We start from the raw sequence: 16,361 nt of genomic DNA, 5'->3' as shown, positions 1-16,361 counted from the left end.
GAAGAAAAAAGAACTAAGCCGATATTAGAAAAATGGGCGTGGCCCAATGCATTCGCCTCGATTAGAATACCCTTGGGATTTTTTTTTTGTTAAATGCTTGGTAAAGAAATAGAACAACTTTTAGTGAAAGTGAAAATAAACAGAAATGTTCACAAAAACTTGCTCTACTCGTTGGTGTACTTGGTTTTAGTAAAATTCAAGGGAGACTCTAGATTATCCAGCATCATTCAAACACGACCGCTTATTAGGATTAAAATGGGTAGATTTCCCCTACAAACCTTTTCTGTTTTACATCAAAACATAAATCCTTCCCAACACGATAGGGTACGTTATCCATTAGTGGACCCCTTTCCTATAGTGGATCCTCTGAAGGGTTAATTTAATTTAACCTTCAAAAATAAAGAAAACTGTGTATTTAAGCAAAAGTTTCTCTTAAACATACAATAAATGCTTGTTGTAATCAACCTAATTGCATATTTTTCAATTATTAGTATAAATATAGCTGTTTTCATGTTAAAAATATCAAAAATGCTGAAGCCGTAAGAATTTATTATTAATAAAAAACTATAGTTAATTGTTCTTAACTGAAGCATAATAATCAAAGTTTGAAATGATATTTTAAAACAATAAATCAATAAAAAAACTTTTTTTTGAAAAAAAACATGCGTAGTTTTATCAGCAGCTGTAAACAAATCTATTGTTTAGTTTTGGTCAACTATTTATGTATTATTATGTGGAAAAATGTGCATCAAAATTACATTCTTTATCATTTTAATGTTTACAGTTGTTTTTAAAACGTTTTCTTTGATCTTTCTCGGAAATAAATTTGTTCAAATGTTTGTTAGGTTTTTTGTTGTTTTAAGCCAAATTTGTTAACAAAACATATTTGTCTATTATGGAAAATCCATCTTTTATTCATTATATCTATCATAAGACCTCCACCATGCATCAAAACACCAAATATCGATTAAATTTCGTATAAAAATAATAGTTCTCCTATAAGGGACCCGGGTCCACAATCGAATTATGGACCCGGGTCCACTATAGGAAAAAGGGGTCCATAACAGGCAAAAAAACTTTTTTTTTCAAATGGCTATTTTTCTGTTCAAAAATATATAACTGATGAAACAAAAAGTCAAAACTGTTCAAAAGACTGCAGATTTCAATGTTTTGTACCAAGGCTTATGAAAAAGTGCTTAAAATATTGAAAAAAATGTGAAAAATGCTCGTCGGCTCTACTAGGGGGTCCACTGATGGTTAAAATACCCTACTTTTAAAGTAAGTGTCAGACATGGATTTTTTTGCAATCGCGTTTACAGGTATTGGATTTCTAATGCATCCTCATTCCCCTCCCCAAGAATGACCTAATTCCTCCCCAGGGGGGAATTCCTCACCGGTTGAGAAACACTGTTTTAGAAGCATTAGAAAGCTGAGATAATTTTCTATAAGACACACATCGTCGCTGTCGTGCTGATTTGTCGTACGTGCATTTTGGACCAAATTGAGTTTTTTTTTTATAGACGCCACTTGTGCAGCTCTCAATGCCTTACCTTTTGACCCTCACAGATTCACAAAATTCGATTTCAATCTTGAGATGTTCAATAAAAACTGAAAAAAACTCAGTAAATATTTTTCATTTTCATATGAAAAAAGTTTCAATCTTGTCGTGCCATCTTGAAACAGCCTGAAAATTGATGTAAGTGCGACAATTGGCCAAAGGGGCTTCATGTCAGAACGCGTTCGGCACAGGTACGGGATCGACTTCCAGGACGATGCACAGAATGAACAACCAAACAAAACGTGTTTGTTATTGTTTACATTGCGCACGCTCGCGTTTTTCTCGGAACGTCAAAAAGCAACGTACGACAAGTTAGCACGACGGCGTCGATTTGAACGTAGCGATGACTATTTTTTCCTAAAAAGTTTGTTCTAGAGAACACGCCGCGAAATGGATTGCGGAAAAGAGCAGCCACAAAACAGCATACACAAACTCAATTTTTCAACAAAGCGCATCCTTCCGTGCCATTGAATGAAATGTTAATATTTACACTGGGATATTTTTTATCACCAGCGATTTTTTTTGGTTTGATTAACAAGATCGATAATTTTTTTATCATAACTGTGACTATCGAGATTTTTTTATTTATGAATTATTTGAAAACATTTTCATGCACATGAATCTCACTGTTGAGAAAATTTTTACACTGCACACCACCTGTGTAAAAAACAAAAAATCCGAGAAAAAAAACAAAACTTTTGCTCACACAAACTTCAACTCTGAACAGCGACCCCTAAACCTCAGCCGATTTGGCTTTAAATTGCTACAGATGTTTAATTTTACCAAAGAAATCGAGCCAGGGTGTGTCACCTAAAATTTTCCTAAATTTACCATTTTTCTTGTCACCCCCAAATTTAAATGGAGACATGTATAAACGAATATTCATTGTTTACCGAAGTCTCAGAGATTTTTTTCAGCCTCAAACGATAATCGTAAGTCAAAAAGATTTTTTTTGGGAAATAGCTGCTACCAAGATATCTGATTGAAAGAATTCGCACTTTTTTAATTAGCATGAGCATGAGCATGAGCATGAGAGACCACCCATGGTTGCCCCTCAGTTGCTGAACAGAACCGTAATATCCTTTCAGCACTACTGATCATAGGCTTCGACAATCAAGTGGTGTTTCCCTTATCAACAGCATGCATGAATGCGCCGAAAAGATAAAACACCATGATTGCTAAAACTAGATCAGTTGCGAATAGGTAACAGTCATTGGCCACCAACGGCGCCCGCCATGTCAGTTTGTAGATCTCGATTTTAAGGGACGGGAATGTTAGTTAGCGCAGGTTGCTACTAGGGCAGCTGATTTACTCTGTGCTTACACCCCACGAGCGCCAGGAACCTGAAAATTGGTTAGTAGGATAGGGTGTTTGGTCAGGACTCATCATAGAAGATGATGATGCGACCCAAAATCATAGTGTTTGTTGAAGGTATTAGATTTTATTCTCAAGGCAAACAATCGGTTGCTGCGGATGAGACATTTCCCGTTTAACTGTTGTTAAATTTTAAATGAAATGGTTTAATCTTAAACAGCCGGCTGTGGAAATTCGCACTTTTTTTAATTAGCGTAGACTTACTTAAATAAAAAAATAATTCACATTTTTTTTATTTGAATTTTCAAGGCCTGAAGCAACGCATTCCTTCAATATTGATTTTTTGCTTTGATATTTTTCAACCCGCAAAAAAAAAACAAATCGAAAACAGTGACCCACAACAAGTCCAACAAGTCACCCCACCATTGCGACCAAAATGACCGTTTCAAATTTCGCATTCCGCTGGGGACTCCATGCAAAGCAGCCGGAGGGAGGGGGGCTTCCGCTTATGTTTCCGACGCACTTCCGGGCGTTTTTGTTTTTGCTTTTCGAGTTTTTCTTTTTTTTTTTGTTCACTTGGTCCATTAGACCCCCCTCCGGGGCGTTCCGGCCAGTGGGGTCCGGGTGCGATGATTGTTTTCTTGGCAGGCAAATTTTTGATCTCCTGCTGGAATTAGTAATGAGCTACGGGGCAACGAGCGGAATGATTTATGCTGAACATTTTTGGGCGAAACTGTTTTGCTTGGGCAGATTGCTGCTTTGGCGTTTTCGTGAAGGGCAAAAAAATGGCAAATAAAAACGCTAATTTGTGGCTTAAAGTGATTTTACGTGACCGAATATTTTTGTAATAATTCTAACATGAAACTCATCACACATAAAAATAATGGTTGAATAATAATACACAAAGCTAAACTTCTATCATCCGAAAAAAGAACAAATCTTATCAAAGTCGAATCACACCTCCTTAAACGAAGACCCAAAACAAAAAAAAAAGTACCGCCAAAGGCAAAACCTCGAAAGATTTACGATGTTTAAAATGTCACCGTGATGGGCGCGACTCGTTAATGGGCCGCATTCAAAACAATTGACATTTTTCTTCACCCACAACAAACGAGAGTGACGACAAAGTGTTACTTTTTTCAGAGGGGGAAGTCATCATGAACGTGGTTCAACGTTTTTCTTTTTCTCAAAAATTTCAATTAAGAAAATAAATTTTATTTTTTCATTCAAATTTTACATTGTAAGCACGTTAATAACAGTTTCCAGGAAAGCTCGTCGATGCCATCATGAACTCAAAGCGAATGAAAATTAATTTAAAAGGATTCACTGTTTTTACCAGTACTCGCTTCCAGCAAAGTAAATGAGTAATATTGAGCAAATTATCCAAAATCCACAAAAAAGAGAACAAAAAGGGAAATTAAATTTCCAATCACTGGACGAACCCTCATCAGGCTCCATATTTTCATTATTTCTTTTTCACTTGAATTTGCCCAGATAAAATAAAAACCGAGCAAATTCCGAACCCAATCGACCAGCCGGTTGCATCGGTTATCGGTGGTGAAAATTTTTTCCCCTGAAAAAAAAAATCGTTTTCAAACACGAGAAGAAGATTTCCGGTGAAGCCTTTTAATTTGGCCTTCCCGAAAAAAGAGCGCGCGTCTATTTTGTTCTTTTCGAAGATTTTCCAACCGAAAAGCGAGTGTATCAAAGAATTTTCCGCTTCCAATAAATCTGAGTTTATCATTTTCGGGTGTGTGTGTGTGTGTCTGTTTTCCAATTTCACCCTCTTTCTTTTCATCCAAGTTTTCCCCCCTTTTTCTCTTTAAAGTTACTTTTTAATCTGTTGCCAGTTCGAGAACCGTCCTTCCTTTTTTTCGCGGAACTGATAACAAAGTTTTCCGCTAGCCCGCGTTACATGCCAGAACCGTCTTCCCGATTTTTTTTTTTCTCTCGTTGCTTTGGATCCTGGCTGAAAATTTTCTGATTTATTACACCGCAAATCTGCTTCCTGCTGGAAACGAGAATTAGATTACTTCGCGTTCGTTGTTGGAAAATTAACCTTGGCAGCATTGCGAAAGCAACTCCCAGCTTGATGTCACACCAAATTTGGAGAAGTTTCGATTGCTTGAAGGTTCTTATAGAATCTTGGGAGACATTTTTCCTAAATATTGATGTCAGACCTTTATTTTAAATCATATTTTGTATTTTTGTTATTTGATTGAAACTTGGATTTTTTTCTTCTTAAAAACCAAAATCGTAAAATACCTTAAGGTGAAGCCGTCAATCATTTTCGAAGAAAACTGATCGTTTTACCTAAAATGCGTTATACCCAGTTCAATTTTAGGAATTTCAGCACCAATTAATATTTAAAAAACAACTACAAAATTTTAATGTATTCATTGTAAATAATTTCAAATGCCTTTTTTCTTCAGTAATAATGATTTTTAAGCATATTTTGGCTATGTTGTACTTACCTTATTTTTTTTCGAAGAATGGATGGAAATGGAGCAAATTTTCTGAACTTCTTAAATTAATATTTTTAGAAATGGTTACTCATGGCCACTTTTTTTTCAATTATTGAAAAACTGCAAATATTTCGCTAGAATCAAACTTTCGGTGGCTATATCTTGAAAACCTTTATCAAAAAATCTGCAGAGTACTTTTCGATTGCAAATTCAATTTTGCATTAAAAGATAATGTCAAACTTGTTTTTGCATGAAACTTTGATTTTTTTTTTTGGAAAAATCACTGTTTATTTCAAAAATGAATAACACGGCGGCACAATTTTTGACCTATGGCTCAAAAGTTGTGTATTTTTGTCCCCTAAAACATATCAAAAAATCTCGAACATCAATTTTGGGAAATTGAGTTTAAGTGCAAAAAAAGTTGATTAAAAAATCTGTAAATTTTTTTTCCATGTACCTATTATTTTTCTCAAAAGTCCTCAACAATACCTACAACTTTGCCAAAGACACCAAATTGATCAGAAAATTCACTCAAAAGTTACAGCTATTTGAATATTTTCATACCATTTTGTATGGATAGCAGCCAAAATTGTATAGAGACTTGTATGGGTAGAACCAATGACGCAAAATAGCTTATTTGGTCATAGGGAAGGCCTCCACAAAGTTTAAGTCAAACAAAAAAAATCAAAAATTAAAAATGGTCGAAATCGGCCGATTTCGTAGAGAGTTGCTCAAAAATATTTGCAACGGAGCATTTCTCTACGAAATCGGTCTTTTTTTAGAATTTTAATTTTTGTATTTTTAAATACGGCTGAAACTTTTGTGGTGCTTTCGATATGCACAAAGAAGCCATTTTGCATCATTAGTTAGTCCATATAATTTTTCTTACAAATTTGATGTATGAAAATTAAAAATCTGTACCTTTTGAAGGACTTTTTTGATCGATTTGATGTCTTCGGCAAAGTTGAAGGTATGGATAAGGACTACACTGGGAAAAATGATACATGGTAAAAAAATTTTTGGTGATTTTTTATTTAACTTTCTGTTACTAAAACTTGATGTGCAAAAAAACACTATTTTTTCTGAAATGTTTTAGGGGACATCAGTTGCCAACTTTTGATAAATTTCCAGGTTGTGCAAAAAATACTGATTTAAAAAAAAAATCGAAATATTGGTCGCAATAATTTTTCATCTTCATTTTTCGTTTTTTCGAAAAGATCGCAAAATTTCACGAATGTTTCATATTTTAACATTGTAAATCGGACCATTAGTTGCTGAGATAACGACATTAGAAAATGGTGGGTTGTTTGGGTGAGACTTGGAAAACATAAATTTTCATGTTTTCAAACCATTCATGGCAATTTCTCAGCAACTAAGTGTCGTATCAACAAAGTTCAAAAAAGCAAAATTTGGAAAATTCTCTTAGCTTTTCAAAAGTATTTTTTTCAAAAGTGTACAAACATGTGACCGAGCCACGTAGCCCAGTGGTAACGCTTCCGCCTCGTAAGCGGTGGATCGGAGTTCAAATCCCGGCTTGGACCAACACAACTGGTGATCTTTTCCCTTCTGGAATCGATTGCTTAGTAAAGGGAAGGTAGTGTATCGTCACAAACTGGACCTTATCACGACACCTTAGGGAGGCGACCTATGGAATGTTAACATTAACCTTAACATGTTAACATTAAGTTGAGAATGAAACTGCCACTGAATCCGCTTTGTAAATGCCGGCCCCGATACTCTTCAAGGGTGTTCCCCTCAGGAACTGGGAAAAATTTACTTTACTTACAAACATGTGCACTAATTTAAACAAATGAAAAAGTGTGGTTATTTTCAAAAAAGTCACCTAAAAATGGCTTTAACTTGAAAACGGTGCACTTTATCAAAATTTCACTTAAGTACTTTTTAATTTCACACCGAAAAATGAAGTTGAAAAAATTTTCCAACTAAAATTTCAATTTTTTGAAAAAAAAAATCAGAATTGATTAAAAAATTCATAACTCGGTCAGAGATTTTTTGCACAACCTGCAAATTTCTGAAAATCTCGCATTTGATGTCCCCTAAAACATACAAAAAAAGTTTTTTTTTGCAAATCAAGTTTTAGTGACAAAAAGTTAAATAAAAAATCAACATTTTTTTTACCGTGTATCATTTTTTTCAGTGTAGTGCGTATCCATACCTACATGTTGTAGGCTACAACTTTGCCGAAGACACCAAATCGATCGAAAAATTCCTTCTAAATATACAGATTTTTGAATTTTCATATATCATTTTTGTATGGACAGCTGCCAAATTTGTATGGAAAATTATATAGACAATTTAATGATGAAAAACGGCTTCTTTGGGCATACCGAAGGCACCAAAAAAGTTTCAATCGGATTAAAAATACAAAAAAAATCGAATGACCGAAATCTTAGAGAACTGCTCACCGGTCTAATTTCCTAAAATCCTTATCTTCCAAAACAAATATTAGAAATGAAAGAAGATAGAATCTGTGAAATTAATTGAACAGATAAGGGAACTGGTTTTGAAATTGCCTTTTTTTATTTTTCTGTGTTTTACAAATGACAGGGTATTTATTTATTTATTTACAAAAAAAATATGTAAGCGGTAATAAAATGCTTTGTTATGCTATTGGCCTGGCTTTTATTGTTTCAGACATAGAAATATTAACTTTACTTAATTTAATAAATGCCAATCAATATAGTTCATAGATCTTAAAACCGCTAGAAAAGTATCCCAAAATTATTTTTAAATTGCATTAACCTCAAATTATCTAATCTTTATTTATTCGTCTAGTAATTAGATCACAATGTTTATTTTTTGACACTGGGACAGGTGTGACCATCCATTAATTCATCTTTTTCTTATTTTTCCAACTTGGACTGCTGAGATCAAATACTTATCGGAAAAGATCTCATCAGCAATGAAAAGATTGATTTACATGAATTCCAACTTTTCCACCTGTGGCCCTTAATTTATTAGTTTTCAATAGATTTTTCTTAGTATTTTTTTTTTATTTTCTTGCAAAATTTATGGTAAGAAAACCTAATTTAATCAATAGTTGACGGAAACTCCAAAACTCCATAATGTTATAAGAAATACAAAATTGTGAATGGATTATTTACTAATAAAATTAATTGAATAAGAACTGTTGGAAAATTAAGAAATAAACTAAATTAAAAGTATTTCTGGAGTTTTTTTTAGAAAAGGTCCAATAAACCAAATTTTCGGAAGGCACGTCGACGGATATGTTTTAAGGCTTATGATATAAAATAATTTTAATGCATGAAGCCCTTCCTACTTACCGTGATCGGGAATGCACGCCGCGGAGAATTCTGAGAATCGCGGTCGAATTAATACGATATTTAAATCCACTAGATTGGTATCTGTTCCGCAGGCCGGTGCTAAGATTTTTAAAATTTCAACCCATAAACAAATTGCTCATGGTCGCATCACCTACCACAGTGAATCCTGACCTCATACCCATCTTACTAACCCCTCAAAACTCATGTGATACTTTGTCGGAGACGCAGTCGATTTGGCGGTCCCATCACTCAAGTATCGGACTAACATTCCCATCCGCTTCCCCGTGTCTTACCACTGGTCGTGGCCGGCGTCGGTATTGATCAGCACGATAGGGACCTTTGAAAATTGCGAAGGGGTGATGATTGGTTCCTACTTTTCATCTGTGGTCCACGGAGCAATGTTTGGGGGTCCTGGTCAATAACGAAGTAGCAGCTACGGGTAGACACCAATGCTATGCTATGCTATGCTAAAAGGTCCAATAAACCAAATTTCCAGTTTTTGCTTTTTGGGTGTTTTTAGAACCGTCTTGAGTCAGGGGTATTAAAAAACACCCAAAAAGCAAAAACTGAAAATTTGGTTTATTGGTACTTTAAAAAAAAACTCCAGATTTGAATTCTGCATAATTTCACAATCGATTGTACTATTTTTTCATTCTTTCTATAATTTCAGAAGAAATTTACTCCCCTCCCCTCTAAAATTTGCTGCTTAAATTTTATAGGATGGGACAAACAATGTATTGCAATGTAGAATAAAAAAATGCATTTTCAGCAATTCAGAATTCAAAAATAAAGTTACATAACACTAAAATTGTTGTTGTTTTCAATTTATTTTAAATTATTAGGGTAGGTCCAGAATAAGTTCAAGTTTTCTTGTCACTAAGTTGGAATCGGAATCAGAATGGTTTCCGCTGTCTTGCACATTCAAAGAAAGTTTTTAATTATTGTAAAACTGTTTTTTCGAAATATAACAGCAATTTTAGCTAACTCATGCATTATCACTTGTGTACTACTAAAAAAAGGGTTAAAATTGGACACAAAACTTTAGCAGAGTGCCTTACTCAGAACAAATCGTGAATTATTTTATTTTAAAAAACCAATTTGTTTGTTGATTTAATCCATTTTTAGACTTTTTCAATCATAGACCAAAATTAATTATATACATAACTAACTTATAACATCTTGACAATTACCCAAAAACATAAAAAAAAACTAAACCTAACTGAAAACAAAAACAACCGGCAACCAACGCACCCTTGCGGACGCGGGGCAAGATCACGTCAACTAGTTACCGAGGATCCCGACCGACCGGCCAAGCGACCATTCGTCTAGCGGACGTCGTCCCCGTCGGTCACGTTCGGGTCCTCTAGCGGCCCCGTAAAGATCTAGAATTACGAGAAGGAGAGAGTGAAAAGGCGAGAGAATGTGAGCTATAAACGACACGCAACTGTGTTTTAATTTTTGTTTTCGAGGGAAAACAAAGGGAAAAAAAAGAAAGAATAACAAGCAGAAAACCCCATTTGGATGTTAATTAGTGTAGGTTAGAGGAGTTCACTGGGGGAAGAGTGTGTGTGTGCGATACAAAAATAAAACAAAAGAGATCGTGCCAAGCGGAACGGGACGGGAGTAAAGTTCTAACGCAGAAAAAAAAATAACGTCATCAACATAGAAAAAGTGAAAGAAGAAAAGTGAAAACAAAAAAAAAACGTTACTTAATCCACCTTTAGGTGGTTGGCGCCTTCCTCACATTTAAAGGGTGCTATCCAAAATTCAAAAAGTGCGTAAATAACACTTAAATGCTTATAACTTTTGATAGGGTTGTCAGATCTTCAATGTTTTGGACGCGTTGGAAAGGTCTTCAGAATACCTATCCAACGATAGGTCGCATGAGAGATCCGGACAGCATTTTCATCTAAATATCTGAGATCCGGCCTCGAAAATGTGCTTAAAAAACACTTAATTGCTTATAACTTTTGATAGGGTTGTCAGATCTTCAATGTTTTGGACGCGTTGGAAAGGTCTTCAGAATACCTATCCAACGATAGGTCGCATGAGAGATCCGGACAGCATTTTCATCAAAATATCTGAGATCCGGCCTCGAAAAAATGCTTAAAAACACTTAAGTGCTTATAACTTTTGATAGGGTTGTCAGATCTTCAATGTTTTGGACGCGTTGGAAAGGTCTTCAGAATACCTATCCAACGATAGGTCGCATGAGAGATCCGGACAGCATTCTCATCAAAATATCTGAGATCCGGCCTCGAAAATGTGCTTAAAAAACACTTAATTGCTTATAACTTTTGATAGGGTTGTCAGATCTTCAATGTTTTGGACGCGTTGGAAAGTCTTCAGAATACCTATCCAACGAAAGGTCGCATGGAGAGATCCGGACAGCATTCTCATCAAAATATCTGAATCCGCCTCGAAAAAATGCTTAAAAGCACTTAAGTGCTATAACTGTTGAAAGGGTTGTCAGATCTTCAATGTTGTGGACGCGTTGGAAAGGTCTTTTGAATACCATCCAACAATAGGTTCCCCATGAAGATCCGTACAGCAATTTTCAATCAAAATATCTGAGATCCGGCCTCGAAAAAGTGCTAAAAAAAACACTTTATTGCTTAGAACATTTGATAGTTGTCAGATCTTCAATGTTTTGGGACGCGTTGGAAAGGTCTTCAGAATTCCTATCCAACGATAGTCACATGAGAGATCCAACAGCATTTTCCATCAAAATAACTGAATCCGGCCTCGAAAAAGTGCTTAAAAACAACTTAATCTTATAACTTTTGAAAGGGTGTCAGATCTTCAATGTTTTTGGACGTCCGTTTGGAGAAAGTCTTTTAAATACCTTTCCTTAAATGTATAGCATGACGGGTTTTCTTACAAAAAACACCCTTTTTACAATCTTCCGGACTTTTGCTAAAATCGTTTTTTTAGCATAACTTTTGAAGTACTTAACTCAACTGCATAATTTTTAATAGCGACTTATGGGACCTCAAGACGGATCGAATGACGCCAAAACGGACAAAATCGGTTCAGCCAATGTCGAGATAATCGAGTGACAATTTTTTGATCAACATCCCACCACACACACAGACATTTGCTCAGAATTTGATTCTGAGTCGATAGGTATACATGAAGGTGGGTCTAGGAGGTCTAATTGAGAAGTTCATTTTTCGAGTGATTTTATAGCCTTTCCTCAGTAACGTGAGGAAGGCAAAACGCAAAACAAAAATGTTAGCAACAGCTGCGGCACCACCGACGAAGCTCGTGTCGTCATCGCGATCGCGGTGACGAAGATTGCCGAAGTGCAGTGCTCGTGTAGTTGGGTTGGGCGATGAAGAAGGAGTGGGAGGCAGGACGCCGATAGCCGGCACGCGATCGCACCGCTTGCTGTGTTTTTTTTGTGGGGAGGGATTTCCTTTTGTTTTGTTTTAAGGGGAAACGTGTGCATGTGCGCGTTCCTGTTCGGCGTGACGTGTGACGTAAAGTGACAGATTTTAAGGTGAGTTACACACGTCGCGTCGCGTGGGTAATGGAAACGCTGGAATTGAAATTTGTGGGATTTTTGTCTGGTCTTTTATTTGGATTGATTCGGGGGGGAATTTTAGACAATCGGAAAACGCGATCGAGCTGTCATCGTTATTAACCTTAATTAGTGGGTGAGTTTGTTTTGATTTGGATTAGGGTAGACAGTAATTGCTCTATAAGTTTGGTGGGGAATTTTAGTGAAAGGTATTAGGAACAGATGGTTTGAGGTTTGAAATTATGCTAGGGAAAACATGGAACTTACTTTTTTTTGTTGTAAATGTAAATGACGCTGCGGCATTTAGTGGCGCTTCTGATAATTAAATATAAAGTGATATGTTTTTTTTTAAATTGACGTAAAAATCGTTTATAAAAGGAATAGAATTATACTGCAGTATTTACAAAAAAAAAGTAAAATTAGTTTTGATTTGTATTTTGTATTTGAAAGATTTTTTCAAACCTGAAAAAATATTTTGCAGCGACTTTAGCAACGTTGCCCAATGTTGCATTTTGTGCCTAAGCTCAGTGTTGTGCAGCTTTGAATTCTTCGCCATTTGATCTTCACAATTCCACAAATCCATGCCTAACTTATTTTTTAATCAACAAAGTGACAAATAAGGAAAGATAATTTCTAATAATTTTCTGTCCAATACGAAACCCAAAAATAACAATAATAAACAGGGCTGCGGAGTCGGGTCATATTTCAAACGACTCCGACTCCGACTCCGACTCCGGCTTTCTCAGATTAGCCGACTCCGACTCCGACTCCGGCTCCGGCTTTCAACAAATGGTTGGCTCCGACTCCGACTCCGACTCCGACTCCGGCCTACCAACTCTAGCCAACTCCGACTCCGACTCCGACTCCAGCTTTCAACAAATGGTTGGCTCCGACTCCAACTCCGACTCCACATATTTTTTGATGTTTCAAAAGTTAGTTAACTATTATTAGTTAATTATTTTTAACACATTGATAAATAGGATTATTTAAATACTCTCTGAGCGTCATGTTGTTCTAAAGAAAAATAAGTTAAGTAAAAGTAAAGTAAAGTAAATAAACGGAAAAAAAAGTTTCTAGGTTACAAGTTTTATACGTTAAGGAAACAGAAATCAAAAAATATCTTCAGTTTTAGAGGCATTTTGAGAAGAACAGTTTTGTAAGTGAATTTGGATTTATTTGCTTAACCTCAAATTTGAAAATATTTTTCTCAAAGCTAATAAATTTAAATATTAAATTGTTATTTTTGAATGAATAACTAAAAGAAACCTGGCCTTAATGATCTATTGAACATTAAAATTCAATTTGCTCACTTTCAGGCTGACATTTGTAAGAAGCACAGTGACAGGCACATTGTTTTTTAAATGACAATTTTGAACGAAACATTTTTTTTAAGACGTACATGGACATCACACCATGGCTGAAGTAGATTATTATTGCAAATCAATGTATCTAAACAATTTCTTCGTGGAAAAGACGCTTAAGATGTCCTTTTTTAAAAATCTGTGACATGGAAAATATTTTACCCTGGAAATTTTGAATTTATTTTAATTTTAAAATTTTAAATACTTTAAAAAGGAGGCGCACGATACTTCGTGAATCTTCACCTAAAACGAAGCTTTATGAATGATCTTGCGCCTCCATCAAAATATATGAAAAAACTTAAAATATAATGAAAAACAAATATCCACAAGTAAAATATTGTCTAGGTCACAAATATTTCATTTTTTTAAGGTACATTGATATGCAATGATTATCATCTTCCGGCATATTGGCGTGGGACATACAATATGAGAAAATTCATACCAGTTGATAATATTTTGATTTTGTTTTTTATAATGTTTGAAAAATAAATTAAAATCCTATATTTTGTTCTATACATTTTTAGTTCATTTTTGTACTGAATTCTTGAGATTTGTTCAACGATAATTTGCAACAATATCAAAATAGTTTACCTAAAATCAACATCAACAATCAACGATTATTTCAAAATTTGTTGCTACTTCTTTTAATATTTTTCGTTAGTTTCAAGAATTTTAAATGCAAAACTTTGATTTTCTTGTACTCAGTTATAAACAAAATGCGCATGTTGAGTTCCACGTAAGAGGTTGTTATTATCGTTGATTATTTGTTACAAAAGTTAAACTATCAGTGACTCTTTTTCGATTTGCAAAAAAAAAACAGTGATTATTATTTTTAATCTTTTTATGTACCTCGTAATTTTTTCCTAAAAATTGATTTAACTTAAAACTTTCAAGACATATGCTATCGGGGTAAAAGATGACTGTGTGTGTTCTTTTTTCAGAAATAACTGGATGAAATTTGGTAAAATTTGAATTGAAAGGGCACATAAATATAGGCAAAAGGAAGCATTCAAGAATCAATTAGATATGTCTGACTACATAACCAATATTTTTTTATTATTTTTATGATTTTGATACTACATACTTGGGTAAGAGGTAATCATTTAGTGATTATAGTGTAATAACACAATTAGAGCTTTTCAATCACAATAAAAAGCTTCAAAAACATAATGGCATCTGATAAATCAATTAAAAATATAAGATGTTTTGTAAACTAAGCTGTTCTATAGGAAATATTGAACAATAATAAAACACATATTTTTTGTTGAATTTACGATAACTCCGGCTCCAACTCCGACTCCGGGTTATCAGAAATCTTCGGCTTCGACGCCGACTCCGACTCCAGCTCTTAAAATTTAGCCGACTCCGGCTCCGACTCCGGCTCCGACTCCGGCTCCGACTCCGACTCCAGCTGTTCGAGTTTTGACGACTCCGACTCCGACTCCGACTCCGACTCCAGGTCCCCAAAAAGACCCGACTCCACCGACTCCGGCTCCGACTCCGACTCCGACTCCACAGCCCTGATAATAAAGTCTTGAAATGCAACATTTTAACCTAACTTTTTTTCTCCCTCTCTCTTTCCAGATATTGATTCAGTGGTCGATAAACCAACCAAAGAAAGTATCAATCAAACGCCCGTACAAAAGTGTGTTGTAGAAGTCAACGAAGAAGGAAGCAAAGTATTACCACGCCACACCATGCTCAAGTATTAATGTGCAACAAAATAGAATTTCCCGCGCGAAAAGTTGCCCAAAATTGAATACCCCATTCACCGTACCCGTGTTTGTGTGCATGTGTATGTGTGCGCTCCCGTTGTGAGCGAGTTGCGCTGGAAAAGTGCCGGAAAATTTATACTATTCATTGCGCCGGTACCAAAATGGAAATGGCACCACGGAGTGACAGCTCCACCGGCAGTGTTGCCATCGATCCTTTCACGCGAGGATCGCGACATCGTCGCCGTCGGCCGCTCCCCCAGGAAATTCGTCACTGTCAACGGGCGGCGTCGCCGTCATCGTCGTTAAAAGCCAATCCATCTCCGGCGAGGGTGGCTGTGGCGAGCAGTGTTGCCAGCGCGGAAGATATTGCCGCGTTCCAGGCGGTTGACGATGGTTTGGTCGGGAAGATGTATCGATTCCGGGAGCGACGATTAGAGCTGCAGCAGCAGCATCACAAGTGCAAATCGTCCCGAAGAACGGTTGAGGACAGGGGCAGTGTTGCCAGCAGTGGAGGGGGAAAAGTTGTGTCGTTAAACGGTGGCAATTGCGAAGGAAGCGCCAGTTCAGTGGGCGAAGAAGCAACACTGGGAAGGAGAAACAGAAGAAGTGGCCACTTTTGGGTCGCCAGTGCTGCTGGCAGAACGAACGTCCTGCTGGCCGTGGTGCTGTTCCTGTTGGCCGGATTTTGCACCCAAAGTGGCTGCGATGATACCGAGCAGTTCCAGAAGAACAGTGAGTAGATTCTTGATTTTTTTTTTTGTTTTTAAGGAGAACACTTAACGAGAGTAGTTCTGTGGAGCCGTTGATGGCGGGATTTATGTCTTATATTATATTTTGGATCACGTGAATATTTCACTTGCATATTTTATGACATCGTTAACATTTAAATCAAAATCTAGAAACAAGGAAAAGGTATTCAAAATTCATGAAAGATCAATGAAATATTTAAAAGAATTTTGTTCAAATCTTTCAATCTAAAAAAAAATAGTCAAAGTACAAATTTGTTAAAAAAACGTTTTTTAAATTTTTTTTCAGTTTTTTGGGATTTATCAGGAATTCTTCACGTTTCCTTCAAAATTAAATTTAAATAAGCAAATGTTGAGAAGATCTCTACGGAATC

The 16,361-nt window shown here is 35.8% G+C and overlaps 1 protein-coding gene across 5 annotated transcripts in view; it reads left to right on the top strand.

The window, feature by feature from the left end:
- LOC120414274 (hemicentin-1) overlaps nt 1-16,361 on the top strand; it is a 332,674-nt gene that overhangs the window by 137,685 nt on the left and 178,628 nt on the right. For 4 of the 5 annotated variants that reach the window (XM_052709655.1, XM_052709619.1, XM_039575396.2 and 1 more), the window contains exon 3: nt 15,111-15,973. In XM_052709655.1, the coding sequence (XP_052565615.1) occupies nt 15,403-15,973 (571 nt within the window). In that variant the 5' untranslated portion in view covers nt 15,111-15,402. Of the gene's footprint in view, nt 1-11,964; nt 12,145-15,110; nt 15,974-16,361 lie in introns of those variants that run through there. The other variant, XM_052709640.1, reaches the window with a different exon arrangement.

The sequence above is a fragment of the Culex pipiens genome, chromosome 1, assembly GCF_016801865.2.
Source record: "Culex pipiens pallens isolate TS chromosome 1, TS_CPP_V2, whole genome shotgun sequence".
In the NCBI taxonomy this organism is placed as follows: domain Eukaryota; kingdom Metazoa; phylum Arthropoda; class Insecta; order Diptera; family Culicidae; genus Culex; species Culex pipiens.
This window is presented reverse-complemented; position numbering and strand designations above follow the sequence as displayed.